The sequence below is a fragment of the Strix aluco genome, chromosome 3 (genome assembly GCF_031877795.1).
Source record: "Strix aluco isolate bStrAlu1 chromosome 3, bStrAlu1.hap1, whole genome shotgun sequence".
NCBI lineage: Eukaryota > Metazoa > Chordata > Aves > Strigiformes > Strigidae > Strix > Strix aluco.
In genome coordinates this window covers 6,088,759-6,112,686 of record NC_133933.1, presented here as the reverse complement: position 1 = coordinate 6,112,686, position 23,928 = coordinate 6,088,759, and the positions used below count along the sequence as shown (strand labels likewise).

Sequence of the window (23,928 nt, the reverse complement as noted above, 5' to 3'; positions counted from 1 at the left end):
CAGAGGCCACAGACAAAAAAAAGAATTGAAATTGTTTGAGATGATACTACTATTTCACTTTCTGGAGTTTTATCAGCCTTCTTTGTTCTCTAGAACTGTGGAAAAGAGCATTCTTTCTGACTCATTATTTCTAAACAGAATTGTGATTCAGAGGGTTGTGTGGGATCCTTCTAAAACCATGGCATAGAAATAACGGTTGCTTGTGGTGAGGCAGGGTATGTTCCTCATAGAAAAAAAAATTGCATTTTTAGCTAGGGGTAATGCATATGACTGTTTACTGCTTCTCAGTGGTTTATATGCTAAAAATGCTATCTAAAAAGTTCTTTGTTCCTCCTTTTACAGGACAAAATGTGAAAATTGAGAGGATACACTTAAAATTTGGAAGAGAAGTTGGTTTGTGGTTAGAAATTTATTGTTATGCCCAGGAAAATCTGTTCAGATAAGTCACAGTTACTATTTGCACGTGCAGACAACAGGAGTACTGTCCTTCTGCAGAAAACTGTACTTCTCCATCAGTAGCTGACTGGTTAAAAAGGCTCTGAGCTTTACAGCTCTTCAGCCCTGTTTATGTCCTAGAAACAAGATCCTCATCTGTCTCGCTGCTTTACAGCGGAACAAGTGTATTATAGTAAACTGTCATGTGGTTTGTCACAGAGAAACAGCTAGGAAACTGAAGGCTGTAGACTACAAGCAGAGGTGGGTGGAAATACAACCCAGAGACAGTAAAGCCCATGTTTCTCTTTGAAGGCAGGGATTTGGGACTGGGGGCAAACAAATTACTTCAGCATGACACTTGTACCATCTCCTTTCCTGTGGTCCTCCTCAGATGTGGGCACATGTGTCCGGTCATGTTATGTGTTGGATCACATGTGCCTGTCTAGTATTTATTTATGTTATGCTACCAGAATTAAAGTTTTTTCCCTTTGTATAATCCTCTGCTTTAGTGTTCCCCCAAGTATTTAATGAATCGCTGTCAGTAGCATTACAGATGTGAAGTAGCTTTCATACCTTTTCAGATCTGACATGACAGATTTGATCCCCTAACTTTGTGTATTAAGGCAGGTCATAGCATCTCACCTGCTAATTCTTGAATTGCATCATTTATTTTTAATCTATAGGCTACTGTTTAGAAAGACACCTCACTGTTTTAATTCATTACTACTTTTGTCCCACTAAATCCTAACGTTGTGTCACCAGAGTTTGCCTGCTTACAGCCAGCCTGAAGTAGCAGGCAGAGCATGTGCTAAAGATGGCTGGGCAGATAAGTTCTGAATGATGGGTTAACCCACACAAAATCCAGTATTTACTGCTGTCTGCTCAGTCACTTCTGACATGTTAGGGTCAAGTTATGACAGTTGCACAGGGTGGGGTGTATGTTATCTTTCAGTTTTGTTCTCATATTACATCTTGCTAGTTTGCATTAAAAGAATCTTTAAATATCACTTACTAGTTTGTGTTCATCGGCTCAAGTCTGATAGTATCCCTCCTCCAGTCATTCACTCTAAGATGTAATTTTGCTCGATACAGTTAATAACATTCTTGTTTCTCTACCCAGCAGTTGAAGTTTATGTGTGTTATATGCTTTTGGTCAACATCTCATCTCATCCATAAGAGTTTCATGTATTTTATTTTGCTCTTACAAAGAACAAGAGATTTGAGAGGTGAATCCTTACAATTCTGATGTTTCTGGGATGGATAACAAAGGAATTTTTGAAGGCTTGTTATATTTTTTAGAGTTATTACTTGAAGAGCTTGGTTTTTTGAAGAAGTAAACTATCAAATAGACTTTGACAATCATCTTACTCTTGTCTAACTATTTGAAAGCCAAGACTGTCTAATCCTGACCCCAGGTTCAGGGCATGGGTTGCTAAACGTACAGAGAATGGTACAAGTTTGGTTTACAGTTTTCAGATTTAAGAATGGAATAATTGTGAAAAGCATCCTACAACAGAAATTCTATCCCTAAAAAAGAGTTAAGAAAATGAAAATACAGGTTTGATTAAATAAGAACAAATAAGATCAACTTAACTTTCAATTTCTTATGTTTGGAAGTGAGAGAGTTATTTCTATGCATTTAATGTTTGTCATTCATGTAAGAAAACATGTTCCTATTAAGGAAGATCTGTTATTTTTTCCTCAAAAATTAGTAAAGAAAATCCCCATATATCATGCATCATAAGTAAAGACTATTTGTCCATTGATTTTTGGCTTGCTTTCCACTGAAATGAGATTGATGTAGCATAGCTTATTCTAAAGATATTTTTTCTGTACCACAGAAATTTCCTGCCTTATAGTGTATGCTGAGTTAATGTATAGTTAAACATATGTAGTATTTGTGTTGTTTGGACTGAAGATAAGTTGTGTAATACTGAAGAACTTGGTGTATAGATTAATGAAATGTCATGTCTTTGTTGCAGGGATGATCTTTTATTATTATTTTTTTAACTATTGAAACAAATTGCAAGGAAGTGATTTATTAAATGGTTGAAAATATGTGAAATATCTTCAGATAAGTATGTAATTTAGGATTTTAATTGTAATTCCACTACTTGTAATAGCTAGCAATAACTGTGTTTCATGCTAGTCCACGCTACCTTTGGTGGACAATGTAGAACAGAAAAACTATTAAAAACTTAAAAGAATATGCCTGGAGTTATCAAAGGCAGAGAAATAATATTTTGAGGATACTTGGCCTGAACTATTGCTTAACTTCTCAAAACTGAAAGATAAGATTAAATTTGCCTCCAAGAAATAAATGCTTTCACTGATAGTTGGACTTTTAGGGTGTTAGGGAGGGGTTGGCCTCATCGAATGCAGTTACGTTGCGCTCAATATGTTTCACTTTCTGAAAGCTTTTGACTAAACTTTGGTGATACCGGTCATGAATCTATTACAGGGGGAGCAAATCACATACCTAAATGAAGTTCGTTTCTCTTTTATGATGATATCTGCAGAATCTTCAAGTCTTGCCGGGATTGTCTAAACTTTGATCTTCCACTCAGGGTTAATTGCTATGCAAGGATAAATGGTTCAAAGGAGAAGCATACTCAGCATGCTGTGACCTTCTTCAGTCATATTAAAGGAACATGAGGAATAGGAATGGATAAGTTTTAAAACCATCTAATGATGCTTTTTGCCGTATGTGAAAGTCTCTCTCTAAAGAAATACCTGGGAAGAGGTTTTCATGGCATCATGTGTAATTCATGTAAGACTCCTCCTGTAATCCAGTGGAAAAATTTACACTTCAGTTTAATTTCTTACACCTTTTACAGTATTCTATGAAACAACCCTGAATTCTGATCAACAACTCATGCTTTCTTTTTCCCCCCTCCAACTTATGTACTTAATGAACAGAAAAAAAAAATTACTGAGACATAGAGCAGGAAGAACACAGTGTGGCATGAGTTATAAAGCCCCATTAGGTGGAAGCCAAACGTATGAATAATACGTTCTTTGTCTGAACTTTGTGTTGCAACTGAGTAAAGGGGTGTGTGTGTGTATATAAAGATATCTATGTATGTATCGGGAAATTAAAGATCACTGTAATGGGCTGTTTAAATGGCTGATAAATCACAGAATCACAGAATCATCTCGGTTGGAAAAGACCTTGAAGATCATCCAGCCCAACCATTAACCTCACCCTGACTGTTCCCAACTCCACCAGATCCCTCAGCGCTGGGTCAACCCGACTCTTAAACCCCTCCAGGGATGGGGACTCCACCACTGCCCTGGGCAGCCCATTCCAACGCCCAACAACTCCTTCTGGAAAGAAATACTTCCTAAGAGCCAGTCTGACCCTGCCCTGGCACAGCTTGAGGCCATTCCCTCTTGTCCTATCGCTTGTTACTTGGTTCAAGAGACTCATCCCCAGCTCTCTGCACCCTCCTTTCAGGGAGTTGTAGAGGGCGATGAGGTCTCCCCTCAGCCTCCTCTTCTCCAGACTAAACCCCCCCAGTTCCCTCAGCCGCTCCCCATCAGACCTGTGCTCCAGACCCTGCACCAGCTTCGTTGCCCTTCCCTGGACACGCTCGAGTCATTCAATGGCCTTTTTGTAGTGAGGGGCCCAAAACTGAACACAGTCATCGAGGTGTGGCCTCAGCAGTGCCAAGTACAGGGGTGAGATCCCTTCCCTGTCCCTGCTGGCCACGCTATTGCTGATACAAGCCAGGATGCCATTGGCCTTCTTGGCCACCTGGGCACACTGCTGGCTCCTGTTCAGCTGGCTGTCAATCAACCCCCCAGGTCCCTCTCTGACTGGCAGCTCTCCAGCCACTCCTCCCCAAGCCTGTAGCACTGCTGGGGGGCCACTTTCAAACTTCAAAACAACACCTTACTCGATTAATGTGCATTAACAATACACGATAGCAATGGTTAGTTTTCTTTACCACTACAAACACAAAACTGTTTGTCTTTAACATTTATATCCTAAATTAGCTGTGAGTGTACAGTACCAGAGCTGATGCTGTATAGCAAGTGCTAGAAGTCAAGGTGATCAGACCTGAGAGTGCTTTGATGGGGAAGCCAAAATCAAAATGGGTTCATTTCTTCTTCATCTTTCTTTCCTCTCTTACCTTTGGTGCTCCTTACCCTCTCCCCAAACAAAGGGGGTGATCAAATATGCTCTCAATGTAATTCAGCTTACTTTTGGGACCAGGTCTTGAGGTAATTTTGCCAGGCATCTATCTTGCTTATTGTCCAGTGTTACTCTGCTTCCATCAGCAGACATCTCTCCTGCTTCTTCTACAGGACTATTTTGCTTTCACACAATTTCTTTCCTGCCTGCTCTGTATCTTCAGGTCTCATCTTGCAGACTTTACTACTTCTGCATGTTTTCCTATATCCTACTTGTGCAGCTAAACCACAAATCTCCGTTTACCCATTGGTAGTTACATATTATATGTATGTTCATGCTCAGTTCTGTGAAAAAATGTTTGTTACTGGTTATTCTGTTGATAGCGTTACAATTCTACAGAATCCTTGTACACCATCTGGGTTTATGCTATTGTAGTGTGCTTGTGTCTGGGTTCAGGGCAATCAAATGCAAATTGTATCTGCTTCTACTTTATGGGTGGAACAGGCCTCTGCTTTAAAAGTTGATCGTATCTTTTAACTGTAGTTGCTGTTGATGTATTTCTCATCTTGGAGGCTCCATGTCTTTGAAGTAATGTTTCTCATTCTGGGTATTAGTGTGTGGCTGCAAACAGTGTAGGAAGATCTTGTTTGTTTGACAGCTGTATCTTTTGAGATTTAATTATTCTGGTAAGTAGCTTTTGTTCTTTAAGTTTGTTTTTTGTCCTTTCCCAAACTATGTTTTAACCTATATTTGTTTCTCAAGATTCCAGTCTTGCTAAATTACATCTGGTATTTTAAGCCAACGTATTTTTTGTGACTTCTTGCATTTTCCTTTACAGTGGAATTTCTGTGGAGCCATACAACAGAGAGCATGTGTGTAGGATATATGTCTGCACAGGATGGCAAAGCTAAGGTAAGCCATGAAGAATAGGTTCTAATGTGGTAGAAGGAGTGTAGAAGGTAAGGAGAATATCAAATGATTATAATGAAATATATAAGAAATTTCTATCTTTAAGAGAACGGAAAAAGTAATGGGTGTGTAAACAGTTACATGTATCTGTTGACTGGGCATTTTTAATTCCTTTTTTTTTTTTTTTAATTGCAGCAGTTAACAAACCTCTGCTAACATGTGTATTATGTCAGGAAAAGATGCCACAAACACATTTCCATTTCCTCTGCTGACAGTAATTGTATTTAAATAACTTTAGCTTGATTCAGTTGTGCTGACTATTTGGGTCGGTACGGTGTTTTTCTATGGGCCTGTCTTCCTTCAGATAAAGCATTTGCACCAAGGAAGCAGGGAGAGGGTATAAAACAAACTTCAAGGTAGTTTCTAGAATAGACTCTGTGGTAAACAATCAACATCCATGATTATTTAGGTTTCATGGGGTCTAACTATTTTATTTTTCTTCTGGAATGAGAGAAATATTATTTCAAAACTGAGTTTAGCAGCAGAAACTGGGAAAATCCTTAACATGAAATAGTAGGGATTAACCAAGAGGACGAGAGCCACCTACTCTTAGGAAGACAGCACTGAAAGGATTAAAAGGCAAGCTTTGCAATGTAACTACTAGAGCGTTTAGGAGAGGTGTTTGGACAACGAGAATGAACATGGGAGAAGCTGCAAGCTAAGACAAAATCATAATTTCTGTAGACCTTTATAAATGTACAGCCAGCAGTATTCAAGACTACGAGTGAACAATTGGAACTTGTTAAAGGAAGTGACAAAAGTGGGGGAAAGAGCCAGAACAAGAAGGCTTCTCAGTATGGTTAAACTAATGAGGGAGGTGGGAGTGTTTAATGGAATGTTTACATGTATTAGAGAGATGACAGCCAGGAAGTTTATACCAGCAGGTAATATCAAGAAAGACACCCAGCATTTCAATGGTAGATTTTAAAGAAGGATTCGTTTTAAAGCCTGGAAAAGGAAATAATTTGAGGGCCTAGGTTTGCTGACTCTCTGCAGAAATGGCTGCTTGTGGATCTGCTGAGGAAGAAAGTTTAGTCATCAACAGTGGAGGGGGAGAGGAGTACAAAACCCAAATATTTTTTTCTTTTTTTAAATCCTTTATTCCCCCACCCCCCCCCCTTTTCATTTGAGAGAAATACAAGGAAGACATGAGAGAGATAAAGGAGTGTATGAAAGAAGGAAATTGAGATCAGATATTTTAAAGAGCAAGAATGGTGGTTGAAGCGTTGGGAATGAATGAGTTCGTCCTCAAGGAGTAAAATATATAGAACAAAAGACAAGTATGTCCCAAAATGAGAAGGAAGATAAAAAGCAGCTGGTGAAGGAAGTGCTGGTAGAGCTGTTAGTGAAGCACTCGCTTTCATGACTTATGTGCAGTTCCTTCCAGTTAATTATCCATGGAATAAAGTGTGGTTTTACTTGTTTTCTTAATATTTATTTCAGATTTATTAGTAAAGAATCCAAACTCAAGCTAAAAGCTCAGACTGAACTGAGTGAAACTAAAGCAAGCTCAGCTGCAGATGTTCTAGTATTCAGTAGTTAGTTTTAAAATCATTATCTTGTGTTCGCAGTGAAAGAAGGAGAATTTTTAGAATGCGTGATGTTAAATTATCCCAGTGTGCACACCTGCCTCTGGCTTACACTGCGAGGCTCAAAATATTATTGTTTCTTCCTGGTAGTGTCTGTCTAACTAATAAATAAATGCTAAATATGAAGTCTGTCTGGTAATGAGTACTAGCATGACAGTGCCATGCCCAGAGATGTTTTCCTACTCACAGTTGCAACATTTGACATCTGGTGTGCATTGTTTTCATACTGCTGGTAAATTCTCCAGCTGGTAATCTTGATTGCGCTGACAGACACAGCTGCTCTTCTTGGTTCACTTTTAAATTATGTTTTTGACCTTCATTGAAGAGTTAATCCCCCTCCCTTTCTTCCCTCTTTGAGTCTGTGGCCACAAATGCTTTCCAGAGAAAAACCACAAATGCTTTTGCTGCTGACTTCTATTGATCAAAAAAAGTCTTCTGTCATAAAAGCTGGAATTTTATTCTGCTACAACTAGGGCTAAGTTATAGATGGAAAACTGGGCCTGAAATAGAACACAATGTATTGCAAGTGAAAAAAAAAAAAAAAATCCTTTTCTTTAATAGAGTATCTGTTTTGGTACAATTAATTTTGAGTGCTTGCCATAAAAGAATAATGGTGTAAGAATTCATAAAAGTATAAAATATCACTTGTTTACGAGTACCATAGGAAAATGATCAGGCAGCAGCTTGTAGGGAAACATCTTGCTTTCCTGTTTTTCTGGGGTGGTGAAGAGCCTCAGTTTCTATTTCTTTCATCAATCTAGGACTCAAGTTTTATTCTTAAACCAAGGGGTTGTCACAGTGGCTGACTTTGGGCTGGTTCGATTTAGTGAACATGAAAACATACTTCTATAGCAAGACTTTTAGAAAGTGAGAAAGGTTTTAAGTGTACACTGTTATGAATTAGACTAATATTAGAATCATAATTATATAAAGGGGTACATACTAAGGAAAAAAAAAGGATCCTGCTTTATAATCTTAGTGTGATTCTTCATGCATTGGAGGTTAATGCATTTCGTAATGGGACCTAGCAAATGGTGGTCCTGAACCCCACACAAAGATTGCAGAGATATAGGAGGCCTTTTTCTTACAAGGCACTTACAAGCTAGATGGCAGCTCACCTGCAGGCACTGGTATGCGCGAGAGGTGGAAACATACTCAACCCATTAACTACCAGCAGTTCCTGAAAATGTACGTGGGCCAGGGAAGTGGAATCAGAGACTTGAAGTGGTTTGTACATCCTGACTTGCTGGTGCTTCTGACTTAGCACTGTGAGCTCTCCAAGTACTGATTTAGAAGTAGCCTTGCAACAGGGGTTTATTTCCTCCTGGTTTAGAAAAGACTGGGTTCTGCAGCCGGCCACTCACCTCCAGACTGGGCTCTCTGAATGCTAACTTGCCAGCATGAAATGGCTGAGCCTGCAAGAGCTGTGGAACAGTTTTGCATGGTGACTAATAATTGTTTGATTTAAAGCATACTTTCTGGAAAGGTGGCCAGTTTTTTTTTTGTTTGTTTGTTTGTTTTTTTTGAAAATCAGTTGCCTGAAAAAGTCAGTTTCCTGTTGAATGTTGGTTTAAAATGTTTGGTTGAAGGTTATTTTAAAAATACCGTGGAGGCTTGCCAGATGAACTAAGTTCACACCTTATTGCTGACACACTCATCTCTGGTTGCATGTCTTATTACTTTCCTTTAGCTCTCTTTCAGTGCTCAAAAAGTATTTCAGCTCCTCCCCCACTGCTGGCACTGGCAATGTCATCTTCACTACCTGCACAGTGGGTATCTCATTGACTTCCAGCCCTTGAACCCTTACGTCACTGCCACAAGCAACTGATCAAAGCTGATCCTTGCTGGTTCAACTGTCCTCTTCTTTGCTTCTTGTCATCCCTCTTGACACGAGCAGTTTCATAATCACTGGGTGCCAGTGTTTGTCACATAATGGATGTGGAAGGAAACAAACTTTCTGTCTGAACAGCTCTGACCCTTTTATGTGCTTCTTGGAACTAACCTGTACCACCTATTGCTACAACTTATCCAGGCTGGTGCCTGGGAGCCTCAGCTATGGTGAGCTTAAAGGACACATACATTGTGTTTTAGAAGTTGCTAGTCCCAGACTTCCTTCCTGAAGCAATACAATGACAGATTGTGTCAACCTAATGCCTGTTCTTTGTGAAGATGAATGGACTTCCCAAGAGCTCCCGAAGCAAGTTCCTGCATTGCCATCTATATGATGGTAGAATTGTCACATAAGCTGACACTTAACTATTTCTAGCCATTAGGCTGTCAGAATATTCCAGGCTCTGTGGAAGTTTCTGGCCGTGGCCATGAGAATAGACAAAAATACAAGTCTGTGGACTTCCTCTGAACTTATCCAGCTCCTTTTGTGGCAGTAAGTGCTGCATCAGCAAAGGTTAAGACTTCTAGATTGAAGGTTTGGGAGATTAAATATCTTCATGGACTGAGTATGGTTTTTTTTCTTTTTTGTTATTGTGATGTTGACTCATGAATTACTTGATATGAATTCAAGAGCTTTGATAAGCAGTTAGCTCTTTTAGATTTCCTGCCCAAACTTTCCTCTCTTTCTGAGACACTAGTCTTCAGAATAACCTTCCAGATGTTTGGGGTTTTTTTATTAATGGACCTGTAATAGATCCAACAGCTGATCATAGCATAAGCTAAGAAGGTCATCCTGTTACCAGCACTGTGACCTCTTTAAAGATACTCTGGCAGCTTTTCATTAATTGGTTCCAATTTTCCTGAACTGATTAGGTTACATTCCAAGAGCTTAAGCAATTGTGTTGTCACCATTGGGAAGTTAGCTCTAGTCTGATGACTACAGCATTGCTGCTTGGAGCTCTGTCCATACTGTGGCAGGCAATGTGCAATATTTGAGGTCTTAACAGTTGGTGCAGCATTTGGTAGAGCAGTTTAAGCGTCAGTTTGCATGAAGGGCTTTAAGACCTTCTGCCTTGTAATTTGGGAGTGGGAGAAATAACTCCTTGAATTCATCCTTAATGTGATTTTCAGATGTAAATGGAGAATGGGAAGGAAAGGAGGTTAGCGGGTAGGTTACAAGTTAATTGAGTGCTCTTAGTTACGTAGTCTTCCTATTTTCTTGTTCCTTGTCTGCTTGCCCAATGGAGGACGCTGCAAAGGAAAAGCATTTCTTCAATCTCAAATGACGGTGCAGCATATGCCTGCAATGTGAATTCACATACCAACTGCATCTCTTGAAGGTTCTGGTTATGGGTAGGCAGCCTTTTTTTGATTTGATGTTGTGTATCTGTGCATAATCAAGCAAGAGCCCTTTTATCTCAGGCAGGATCTGCAGAGTATTTGTTCACTCGAGGCCCAGAGTATTCTGTGTGCAGAAAGTGTAAGTGGGCAGGATGTGCCACAAAACTTTTTTCCTGGATGTCCCATTTCTTATGTTATCTTAGTGATTAAAAGCAGTTGTTGGTGTATGATGTTTTTGCTTGAAAATAGGTACTTCCTTACTGTGTTTTCAGTAGCATTTGAAGTCAGAATGCTTTCTTTCCAGTGAAAAATCCAATCTCAATACCAACAATGTGCAGTTTTGGTCCTGGGTTATGTGTAGGCATTTGAAATAATTTGTCAGCTCGCTATGGTTCTTAGTATATATGAATTTACTATATGATCTGTGTGTAAATGTTGCTCAATTTTGCAATTATTGTAGATGTTGCAATACTCTTGAGATATCCTTGTAGTTCAGCTTCATAGGTTTTAGTTTTTGTAACAGCTAGATGACGTAGGCAACAAATTTCTAAAAACCTAGTTGTAATATTGAATGTAATCCAATTCAGTTGCCAGTTTAAATCTCTCTTTGGCAGATACTCTGTTCCTATAACATGAATTACTAAGCTTTATGTTATGGCAAAGCTGCATATGCCATTCTTTCCATTTTCTAATGAACTAAATTCAAGTTGCTTAGCAAGATATGGGGTAACAGTAGTGGAGAGTGTTGCATATTGCTGTGTTTGAAAACACCCCTCAGCAACAACTGCTGTCTACACCAAATGTTGTGGTTGCAAGATGCAAACAGAAACTTTATCTCTGACAGTTAATTTCGTTTTCCAGTGTGAGGAAACATAGTGGACAGGGAGACCATTTCCAGTTCCCTTTTCCTGTTGAGATGTTAGGTGTTGTAATTGGATTTATTTGCCTTTGTTAACACTGTAACATTTAGCAAAATTACTTCCCTCTGTGTTTGAAGTGATACATATGACAAACACTTATGTAGTGACTGTTGGTTTTCTGATGGTGGACTGCTGTATTTTACCTTGTGAGTAAAAGGTCTGTGAAAGCCCTTTGTCAGGAGAAGAGCAGTTATCCGCTGCTCATTGGGTGAAGAAATACATCTTGGAAGAATCTAATTCTAATTTAAAAATTAGTGGAAAAAATTACTGAGCCTGTTTAGTTAAGAGAAATAAGAAGTCAAATAATTCAGTCATTCAGTTCAGACTACAGAGACAGTCTTTAACTTCATGAGACAGGAAAAGTATATGTCACTGTTATACTTTTTTTTTTTTCCTTCTTTAATCTGCACTCTTGTCTGGAGACGAGGGAATCGGTCAGAAATTTTCACTTGAAAAAAACTCTGTGCATTCAGTAAAGCATCCAGTTGTCTCATAAAAAATAAGCTATTTATATTTGTTGGAAATAACCTTCAGTGCTAAGATACCAGTTAAAATATTTGGCTCGTAGACCTTCATGGAAATTATGGGCTCTGAGATGGGAAGATAAGTTCATTTTTTTGGGTTGAGTTCTTGCATAAAGCCAGCAGTTCTGGAACTCTCCTCATATTTGGCTGACATATTTTAGAATGGAGCAGACAAGATGGGATTGTGTATCCAAGTATGCAAACATAAATGCAGTAACCTGACTTAGCTTCTGCAATTCAGAATGGTAAAAATCATGTTTTAAGATATATGGCAGTATTTTAGAATACCTCTACAAAAGCCTGAGACACTGAGCTGAATAGATGATTGGTTGGTACATGGCTGTAGACTGTCTAAGTACATGTATGAATGATTTCAAGAGATTAAATTGTTGTAGTTTTCAACTTTCTTAAGGTTTGATTTTTTTTTTCTCTCTAATGCATTACATCAATGTTTTTAGATACATAAATAGTGTATAGTAATATACTTAGCCCACAGAATTAATTTGAGCTTGGGAAACTGTTAGCTTCCTCAGCAACCTATATGTAGAATCAGTATTTTCAGTGCCTGAGAGCCAGAAGCACACCATCAGTATGTCTGTTTTTCTGGATTTTGCCCACAAGGACAATCATTCTGCAGCCTCTCTCCCCACCACCCCTTCTTTTTTTTTTTTTTTTTTTTCTTTTTAAAGATTTCACCAAGCAAGTTGCATATGGGTTATTCTGAAAGCAGCAGTTGGCAGTATTTTGCAGGGCATCTTCTCCTGTCATATGGCAGGTGTACATTCAAACCACCTTGGGAGAAAGCTTCCCAGCAGACAGAGCAGCAGAGGATGGCTATTGCTGCCAAACCGGGCTATTACTGCCTAGGAAATAAATTGAGAATAGGCTGCAAGGTGGTTCTCATGGTGGAAGCGTATACCCAGCTAGAGCTTGTAGATCTCTGAGTGATTCTGAATTTCTAAAAAATATATGGGTTTGGTGGTACTTTTCTTTAAGGAGTAAGGTGGTAGAAAGCAACTTCGTTAAGTATATGATGTCCTTGGTCTTCCATTATATTTCATCTCAATAGGGTAATGAATGGAAAAAGTTTGTTTTATAAATTACTCTGTCCAGAGCACATCCTGAGCATGTAATAAGAAAGCTAAACACATGAAGTACTCCCTAGATTTGCTTAAGAACTGAATGTGCTGCCATCTGGTAGTTGTACTCTGTCCTTTTGGCAGCATTTGATTGACTTCAGTTTTCTCATGCAGCACTGTCTGCCTTTTGGCTTAAACTTTATATTCATTTTACATTGTATTTATGCTTTTAATGAAAAAAAACCAAAACTGTTGTGACAAACTAATACTTTTATGTGAATAAAAGGAGACTAGCTCTTTAAAGACTAAAAGAAATCCTTTTTATATTAGGTGGTTTCAAGGTTGTTTCAGAATCTTTGTCTATAAGACATGAAGTAAAGTAAGTCTTGGCACAACTTGTAGTTCTGGTTTGTTTTGTTTTATTTTTAAATTATACTAAAAATACGTAACTTGAAAAGTAGATCAAATGTTCATGATGAAAAGGTGAAACCATATATTGTCCCTGTTAACACTTACTCCAGTGTAGTGGGAAACTTCCCCATGTGCATCAAAAGGGACTGAGAGGTGGTAAGATTCCACAGTGTCTGCAGCATTGGGGTTGGGGGAGTTGGTTGCTCCACGGTTTTGGTTTGGTTAGGAGGGAAAGAGGGAAACGTGTGGCAAATACACGGAGCAAGAATCGGTGTCTGAAGGTTGGTTAGCCAGTCTGTGCTTTGTGCAAGGCTGGGAAGCAAGATCAAGTATTTCATGTAGCATTTACCTTTTTTCTTTTTGAACTGTGGGCATGAGGCTCCTCCTTTCAGCTGCAGACAAAGATCTGTGGCAGCTGACTGGTTTCCTAGCTGTCAGGACCTCTGCTCCTACCAGGCCCTCACCAACCTCATTTTCTCTAGGAAGGCAAATCAAATTGGAATATTCTGGGACAGTAAAATTTCTATTTATGAAGCTGAAGATATAGATAGCCCCGTCATTCTTAATCTACCTTTCCTTAGCATATGGTTTCCTCAAAGAGAGGCTTCCATGAAGCTGAGTGGAGGATTAATTCAGAAAAACTTTTTCTTTTCCTGTTTTTGTGATCCCAGGCACAATTTCCCCCAGATGTGGGTTCATTCAACTTGTAAAGTTGATGGACTAATCGAATCCAATTAAAAGCTTTCCAGTGTTGTTCTTTTTTGTTTGCTTTTTATTTTTATGTTTTAAAATCTAAACCTAATCCACTGTACAATCTGGACTTAATGTAAAATATGATGTTGGGATATAAAAATGTAACAAACTGTACAAATAAGTTCTGTGGTTGCATTTAAAAATATTAAATGTTCTTTGATCTTTCTTTTTATTTACTAGAGTTTGTTCTTATGGCTAAGAACAAGGGAGATATAATTGTCAGAATTCACTTGGGAGTTTATCTGAAGCTGTCTTGACAGGGCAATGTTATCCTTTCATATTACTTATTAGGTAACATATTTTAAACACTGTCGTCTTGGATCTGTCTCATTTTTGTTCTACATAAGACAGCCATTGGTGAAAGTAATAAGTAGTCAGTGTAAAACAGCATCTGTATTTTCTCTGTCGTATAAAGTATGCACATAAACAGGATGCAAGTAAAGGCTTTAAGAAAGGTTTTGTTATATGTGGTTGGGATGTTTCTGTAAATGGGAATGTACAGATGCTAGTGAATAGTTGTTCGGGGTCTTTTATATGGGAAATGTGTTTTTCCTTTTATAGGAAATGAGTTTTTGTATAGGAAATGTGTTTTGGACAGCTATTTAAGCATAGCTACTTGATAATGTATTGATAGGTATTGACTGTCTTCTTATCCCCTCTTGTATATTTTCCTTTCCTTGCTCAAAAGCTTATTGGGGTATTATGCTTAACTAACTTTTTACATTAACAGGATCTATAGATTTCATGTGGATTTAATGAAGCCTCACATTTTGCTCCTGCAATTACATAAGGGTCTATTAGGCACTTAACTTTGGGTTGTGGGATAAATCAATCCTATGCAAAAAATTAATTTATAACTTGGGTCAGAAAACTAATTTACACAGATCAGGTCTGTTGTAGTTATAATGAAAAAAATTGATTATAAGATTCAAGATAATCATGAGAGTGCTAATATTTCTTCTGTTTCAGTAAGAAGCTTCCTCTCTTATGCCTCTTGGCAGCATCCTTGGGCTCTGTGCTTTTTATTGTATTGCTACCATGATCTGCTAATAATTCTGACTGGTCACTGTATAAGCAATCCCACTTATAAATTATGCCTGCCTTAGAGTGGACCACTGGTTTGCTTTGATTGCAGTATTTCACTAAACAATTGGTGGCATTCTTCCACTGAGGAAATTTGCTACTGTGACCATCGAACAATGCCACTTCTACACTGTCAGGCTGTCCCACTTGTCATTTAGAAATTTTCACAGACCTTGAAAAATGTCTTGGGGGTCTCAGTCATAAAAATATCCTTCTTCCACTTGTTTTTCTTCCATTTTCTTTCCTTTTTTTTTTTTTTTTTTAATTTAAACTTACGAAATAACATCTCCAAAAATTGTCAGTTACATTTTGGGGGAAAACTGTAACAGATTTGAAAAGAATCTTTTCTTCTTGAAGTGGTAAATCACAGTTGTAACCAAAACTGTTCTCAAAGTAGGAAGATGTTCGTATATCAAGCAGGAAGGCCAGACATCAGAGTTTTAGCAGTAAAATGAAAACCTTTAAATGTTTTTAATTAAATCTCATTCTGTAATTTAACTGAAAACAAGACCACCTAAGAGCAGGCACCAGGATACCCTTATCAAGAAATTAATTAAAAGAAGCTGCCTCTGAGATACAAAACATCTCTTCGATGCAATGAATTGTGGTTACAGTCTCAAATCACTTTCCACTCAATTGATTCAAGTTAAGCTTGCTGAACTTATATACTTGTTGTCACAACCCATTGCCTCATTGCAAGTTATACATTTTGCAGCACTTAAATCTTTTAAATGGGATAATGTATGTATAAAAACTTAAATATGTAGTTGGCTGCACTTACAGGAAGCTGTAATTTCTAAATGCCAGCAACTTCTGTGTTGTGACCTTTATATCATAGCAGGAATCATTTCTAGTTCCTAATTTAATAATTGTTTAAGCGTTATATTGTCTGAGCATTAATGAACCACTTGGTGAAACTCGGAACTCATGAGGGAAATGAAGGCCAGCGGGGGGGTGGCTGAAGCGTAGCTTGAGCTGGTGAGTCCCTGCCATTGCTATTTTCTGCCTCAAGCCTGTGGAAATGCTGTTATCAGCCCTATTGCATTTTGGAATTCCACAAAGGCTTTTTTTTCATGTTTTACAAGAGCCCACTCAGCAGCTCTGAGAGTAGGAAACAGTGAAGTTTGTAGAAACATGCTTCTGACTCCTTTTGTTGTTCTGTTTAAACATTGCTTTAGCCACTTGGCCCTATATAAAAGCAGTCGATGTATCTGTACATGGCTCTTGCTGTAGCTCAAAATCAACACTGTGGATGAAAACATAAGCAGTTCTCACAGCATAAACATGTGCAAGGGGGAAAAAAAGTCATTACTTTTAAAAATAAGTCAAAGTATCTTTTTCTAAGTGAATACTTTTGCCCATCAGTAATAAAATGCGCCTCAGAATATAAAGGATCTTTAACAGATTTTTAGTGTCACTAAGTTACAACAGTTATAAACTGAAGTTTTGGGTGCACACACACATGCGCCCACTTTTTGGCTTTTACTTTCTGGCTGAAATATTACAGAGCCATCTCAAAGGCCTGCTTTTAAAACTTCTCCATGGAAAAGACGCCTGTAGACAAAAACGCAATTGCTCTTTGGGTCCATTTATTTGCTGGTTGGCAAAAAATATTTTAGAGGAAGTCTTTGGGTATTTTTTAGGTGGAGAAGTAGATATTTTATGCAGAGAAATTTCTTCTTTGCATCCTGATCATCGCAGTTGCCTTATGCTCTGAAGTGTTAGTTTATCTCTGCCAAATAGTTTACTGTGTCTAAGATTTCTGTAAGGTGTATTTCTGTATGCAGGACTAAACTTCTATGAATCTCCCTAAGAAATAGACCTATAAACCATGGAATACCATGGTTATTTTTCTTTTGTCTTCACGCTGGATATTCCTTTCTTCTACTTTCAGTGCACCGGGTCATCCAGTTTACCTTTTCTACACATCTGTCGTGGTCCTTCCCTTTATGTGTTAAACATTAATGCAAACAAAATAAAAGAATCCCAGTTGTTTGCAGCTTTTCGAGGTGCTCTGTAGTTTGCTCTCAGACTTCAGTGATGGAACAGCTTAATCATTCAATACTTACAAGCTTGCTTTGTGTCCTGCACAATTTTGCCTCCCTTTCTCGCTCGATAATACTGTCTTGAATTTTTCACAGACTCACATTTCAAGACTTCCTCCTGGAGCCGTGGCAGGACAGTCCGTGGCAATAGAAGGAGGAGTTTGTCGGCTGGAGAGTCCAGAAAGCTGAACAGCTGATCCCTCACTTCATTGCGAAGAATGTGAATGACTTTTTGTACAATAAGTTTTCTGTGTTTTTACAGATGTTGGAAGTTCTATTCTTGTTTTATACCCCGTATTGCAACCATGTGCACCATAACTTGAGACAAGTGCTGCTGTAGTTTATGTTCTCACTCTGTGAATGGGGGTGTGTGCATGTTCATTTTTTCCCTAATAAAATAGGAACTCTTCCCAGTTGTGCAAAGAATATGTATGATTAATGATTGCATTCTCATTGTTTTATGTTTGAAAAATAACTGAAAGGGTTTTTTTGAAAAAAAATTAATTTAAAGATATGGTCACAATTGTCATTCATGTTCTAAATTTTCAAGTAACAGGCCTTTGAAGTGGCTATATAATTATGCAAAAATGATTATGGTTTCTAAGTTTCTCAGTGGTTTAAGGAAATCCAGAGGTGGTTTAAACATGGGTTGGTTTTTTCCTCCCCAATAAGGAGGATTTTTTTTTGTCAAAGAATGGTTTCAGTGAAACAAACTAGAGCAAAATTAAGGCTAGAATTGTTTTTAAATAGTCTTATAGGTCATATCTCTGTTCCCAAACCAAGATGTTAATAGCTTCAAGCTGTATGTATTACAAAAAGCTATATGAAGATAATGTATCGTAACGCAGTCTTTATGTATAATGGAATATTACAATGTAAATAAGAAAACAAAGTTTATGGAAAGATTCGATATTATTCTTCGCTTCTGTTTTAAATCTATTTTTAAGAGAGGTACAGAAATGAACATATTACTGGATGCGAAGTGCAATGTGTATTAAATGGATGTTGGGAGGTCTGATACTAGCTTTCTTATCGATAAAGCAACTTCCTGAAGTCCAGCCACAGCATGGGTATTTATATAACTGTGTGTAATATGTATGTACTGTGCATAAATTTACTGTAATTCTTTTTATACCTTCAACAAAACTGCATTATAAAACAATGTAATCCTTGTCTGCCTTGTGAAGCATTGGCAGCTGAACTGTCATTTGTCACCAGTTCTGATATGTTAGCCAGATCGCCTGAGTCCTAAAAGTGAGTTCTGACATACAATCTTCCGTTCAGTACTTTTTCCTTCACAGCACTGGCAGCAATAGAAGATTTTTGTAATTAATTCATCGTCCTGATAAGTATGCCAAAGAGAAACTAAAATAGTTCATCTTTTTCCCTGGTGGATATTTGATAATTCTGTTTTTCAGAAATAGTGGATGAATAGATATTCAGACTGTATTCGCTTAATCAGGCATTGTACTTGCCTGTTTTGTAATGTTGTGCCTGCCTATAACAGACATACTTGACTGATTAAATGGTTACATTGATTGTAGTACCAATCTTTCATTGAAAAAGATCTTAATAAATTTTTTTTAATAGCCTGAGTTCATTTTCGCTCTTATGTTACAGCATATATTGAGATACTGTCACCTCTGTGTGCTTTTTCAATTGTGACGTCAATGTAGCCCTATGGTTGAAGGTATTTCTATACGGTTCTGTAAATAATATGAAACAGGGGCTTTCCAGGTTGCAGAAACAAAAAAGTGGAATGCACCTGTCTTGAAATAGTTTGTGCTGAGAGATCAGACTGGATCCTCAGACTCATGGTCTGATGAAATGAAGAACTATCCTACAACCCTTCAGAAATGTTGCAACAATGAAGCTGCATTGTCACAGCCCTTAAAATTACTCTAATATGCAGCATTAAATGATTGTGTGGAAGCTTCACTAGGTAGTGAGTGAAAGAATTGAAGATCATGTGTATGGGTTTGTACGTACCCATATTTGAAAATGGAATTGTTTTTGGAAAAGCTAAAGTAAGTGTTAGCCTCCTTTCATTCTAAAAGCGCTTTTCCGTGCCGACTTCATAGAAACTTTGGCATAGATTCATTCTTTCATAGAATACGCATGGCAAAATGGCTTGTAAAATGTAAATTGTTCAATTGTTTCTTCTCCTTGCTTGCTTAATATCTCTTTATGGAGATTTGGATTCCAGCATATGATTTTTTTTTTTTCCCTGCACTATCTCAAAACTTTATTGTGTGTATACATACATACATATAGAATCATAACTCAAACAGCAGACAACTGTTTTAGTTTTGCTTTGCTTTTGTGTCTCTATAATACTCAGATCAATTTTTTAATTTTTTTTTTTAATCAAAGAAGCCAGGCTTCTTCTGGAAGCTACTTAGGCAATGTGCCTTTTCATTGTCCAACTTCTCCTGCTTCGATCTAGGTGGAGGATAAAGGGAAAAAAAGGATACTCTTGTCTTGAGAATCACAAGCAACATACAGGGCACAAACCAGGTACAGAGCTGACTTTCTAGCTAAGGTACTTAGGAGAAGAAAACTGTTACCACGTACGAATTTCTGTATCAGTAATCATGAAGACTGGCAGGAGCAGAATTTTCTATCATCCAACTTCTACTTAAGCCCATGAAAGATCTTACGCTACTTTAATTATGGGTCTAATTCTGCTACTAGTTCTATTTTCAACTTAAAAGGGGCTTATGAAAAATAAATGGTGAGGACAGACACACTTTGCGATGACGTGGTCTGTAAACTCTTGTACGTGATGAGTAACCATTGCCACTGGCATAAGCAGATGCAGTCCAAGAGGAAATTATACAGTTGACAACACTAACTGGATAAAATTATAAAGGAAAGGCAACCAGATGAAATGCATATAAATACAAACAATTTGAATACTATTGATTTTATACCCAAACACACAATTACGTGTCCTAGAGTATTTTGTAGCAGACAGGTTGGTGCCAGAGTGGTCAGTCTTCTGCCATAATAAATTTCGCTGCTAAAAGCTTGTAATAGCCTAAACCAAACCTAACATATAGCCCTTTTTTTTTTGTCCTTCTTTGCTCCTGTACCTTCATCTTTGCTCTGTACCTTAACAGTGTGGCTCTGCAATGAGTGACTTCAGAGGGCTGCAGTTGAGCAAGTCACGGAGGAGAGGCCTGTTACACTAAAATAAGTTTAGAGGTGATTTGAATTCCATATTGTGTGTTCTGTAGGTACAAAGAGTATGCTGCTCTGCTTGTGAATTAACCTCCAGAAACGCTGTGAAATGTAAGAGATTTGACTGAGGAAGAAGAGGGGACCTGATTTAAGGAAACTGCAGCCATTCGCTTGTAAAGGACAGTATGGAAGATGCTGTGAAAGGAGAAGGAAGCCTAAGAGGAAGCAAAGCCAGTAATTAATGCAGGAGTATTAGCAAGGCTGCAGTAACTGCTATTGTTACTTGAAGTGTTAACGTTAATAGCAGAGTCTAGAAAAAGAAGCCAGAACTATTGGTTATTATGGTGTTACAGGTACAACATTTCACAGTGGCATGTGGTAATGGTGCAACCAGACAGTCTTCACAGCTCAGTTTTGAGCAGAATGATCCAGAATTAGATGAGAAGTTCTAGAGTATATATCTACACATTTTAAAAAAGAAAACCTGGAATTCCACCGTAATTTCTGTTTCTTGTGGTTGTTACATGAGTCATTTGCTTTGAGTCAACAAGATACGCCAAGAGGTCTGTTCATTCTGTTGCAGCAGGATTCATTTGTTCAAAGACATTGAATTGCATGAAAAGTCTTTATAGCGTTATGTTTGCAAATAACTGAACAGCACCTGCAGTCTATATGCAGCCCTATTTCAAAAGCATCTCCTGAATCTCAAAAGGTTTGTCACTCTAAGAGTATTTGGACCTATGTAATTCCAGGTGACTGCAATCCCATCTGTTCAATAGAGAGGCACCTAGAATATGACTTAGGAAAGAATCTGTTTTTCAGATCAGCTTGGTCAGCAGGAGAAGACTTAGAAGAGAACTGGAGAGTTGAAGGGAAAGTTTAGAATGTGGCTAGGTAAGGAAATAAAGGCTCTTGTTAGCAGAGTATACAAAGAAACTTCTCTAGAATGGGAATCAATGTAAAGTGAAAAACAAAATTAGTTTTAAGGAAAGAAGATAAAGAATAAGAGGAGATAGTTGTAAGAATTTCCAAGAAATCTGGGTAAGAATTGATACATCCTTCACAGTGCTAATAAGGAAGGGATGAAGGAATATAAACTGTTACTTTATACCTGGCCAACATTTTCATGTGAAAGGCGCATTTTGGTTTATGGCAAAATGAGGATAAACACAGAGAATTTCCATGGCTTTTAACATGAAGTATCTGTGGGGGGGTTTGTAGATGCCTTGCAGGTGAGTTGAGAAAGCGCCACTGCCTCATATCAGAGTCCAGATCTGCCAAGAAATGCCGAGAACCTACAACTTGCAGAAAATTGTATTTAGATTTTATATGGAAGCTGACATCACTGATAGCTTGCAGTAAAGGACTCCTGCAGTGGGTCTAAAGATAGCACTACCAATTAATAAAACTTGCCTCTTTTCTTTTTGTTCATTTTTTACAGGAAAGCTTGTGGGAGGTTGTTCTGCTCTAATAGCCCTGTGCTTGATTATTCACTCCGAGATAACACAGAGATAAGGAGGACTTGTACACTGACTTTTATTATTTAGATCCTATAGTGACAGAACATTTATCTTCCACATAACCTGGGCAATAAATCCTCATAAAGACCATTAGCATCACTTAATGGTGATTTGAACACAATAAATGTCTTGTTAGCCACTCCTGCCTGCCTAATGAACCAAATAAAATATGTTGGCGAACACGTGAGCTACAGATACAGTGAGACCTGCTTTCCTATGGCTTTCTGCCTTACGACAGGCACAAATGTGACTTCCTCACTTACCTTGGAAGGCTCCTGTGTGACAGTGATGCAACACACTTATTTTATGGCCTGTATCCTATGCCTCTTTATCAACTCTTGAGTTCACAGTTCCTTGCAAGGTAATATCCTGCTCTTCTTCCCATGTTCCCTATCCCAGTACAGAAATGTCAACTGCCCTGGCTCCTCTGCCTCCACCTGCTACAAGACTTTTGGCCGAGTATCCACATGTCTGTTATGCAAGAAGCAGAGTACCTGAGTGCCAACAGTGCACGTGGCTCCTACCTCTTGGCTGCTGGTCTCAAGGGTTTCCTATAACCCTCAGGCTGCGCTTTGTGCAAGCCTCCCGTAGGCAGTGAGCATCTGTCAGCTCTGTAGGCCTCTCCAGATTTGTAGAAATTGGCTAATGGATGCAAGAATTGCTGAAACCGTACAGATGGACAGCATGAATGTGCAAGCATGGTTTCCTTAGGGTCCAGGCTACAAGAGTTTGAAGCAGCAGCTTTTCTTTGTTTCTTAAACAGCATCTGAGAAACAGCGAGCGAAGTTCACCAGTCGCTCCAGGGTGATGACAGGGTGTAAATGTGGCAAAGCTGGCAGGTTCCAACCTACTCATAGTGTAATCATCCCGGGGAGAAAAGAGCTGTGAAGTTACGGTGTCAGCGCTCATCCTGGAGTTTGTACAAGCCTGCTAAGGACTAAGGGTGTCACATCCTCACAGGGTTAGCCCCCACTAGACTCTGTGCACCTTCAGGCACACAAGGGTGTTCCTATGCGTGGTGTGCAGGTGTATGTTGGTCAGACATCCAGGTGGACTCACAAGGAGGAGCCCCCATAGCTTATGTCATCATTCCTCTTGGAGCTGATCAGCTACAATATATCCTAACAGATATTTAGGCTGGAGTCGCCCAGTTTATTATACTCAGTTATATTGCTGTAAATACCCACATAGACGTACAGAAAGAGACCAACTAAACTCATCTTCCTAAACCAAAAAGCCTTTCAAAGCTGTTAAAATGCTGTTTTCAGAAAGCACCGCATGAAGGCAAATGTTTGAGGTGAGATCCTGTCCCCAGCAAGGTCACTTGGAGCTCAGCTGTCAGCTTTGGCGGAGGCATGGCGTCACCCTTGGAGGTATTTCTCTTAGAGGACTCAAACATTACGAGTCCCTTAATGTCAACACTGGAGGCTTTGGAAGTGAGGCAGTGCGAGATGTTTTGATGACTCATGCTTATTTGTTGGATTATTTGGGAATATCTGGTGGGTGTGCAGGGCTAGAAAAGCCAAGTGGAAGAACCAAACCACAGATTCCTCTGGGCAAATAATCTGATGCAGCCAGGCAATGACTGCTCCAAAAGGAGCTCTTCACTAGCCAAGGGCTCTCGGCATAGTTTTATAATTTACAACAGTTTTCCTAAAGGTGATCATTTCTACAGCTCTGGTTTCACTTTGGGTGCATGTGTTTGAACGCTACAGACTACATCCCATCACAGCACAAACATGAACAAGGATTTCGGTTTGCTGTGATACAAGTCACCTGTGGCAAAACCACGGTGTTCAAGTTTAAGTGCCGATAAACCATGATACCAGCCTGGATTGTAACATCTTCTGTATGTACTGTAGATGGGAAGTTCTAGAGTATATATCTACACATTTTAAAAAAGAAAACCTGGAATTCCACCGTGATTTCTGTTTCTTCTGGTTGTTACATGAGTCATTTGCTTTGAGTCAACAAGATACGCCAAGAGGTCTGTTCAATTGATTGTAGCAGGATTCATTTGTTCAAAGACATTGAATTGCATGAAAAGT

The 23,928-nt window shown here is 38.6% G+C and overlaps 1 protein-coding gene across 4 annotated transcripts in view; it reads left to right on the top strand.

The window, feature by feature from the left end:
- Positions 1–18,772, top strand: part of TASP1 (taspase 1) — a 90,147-nt gene extending 71,375 nt beyond the window's left edge. For 3 of the 4 annotated variants that reach the window (XM_074817234.1, XM_074817237.1, XM_074817233.1), the window contains 2 exons: positions 5,412–5,485; positions 17,274–18,772. In XM_074817234.1, the coding sequence (XP_074673335.1) occupies positions 5,412–5,485; positions 17,274–17,366 (167 nt within the window). In that variant the 3' untranslated portion in view covers positions 17,367–18,772. Of the gene's footprint in view, positions 1–342; positions 3,521–5,411; positions 5,486–17,273 lie in introns of those variants that run through there. The other variant, XM_074817235.1, reaches the window with a different exon arrangement.
- Positions 18,773–23,928: the final 5,156 nt, after the last annotated feature.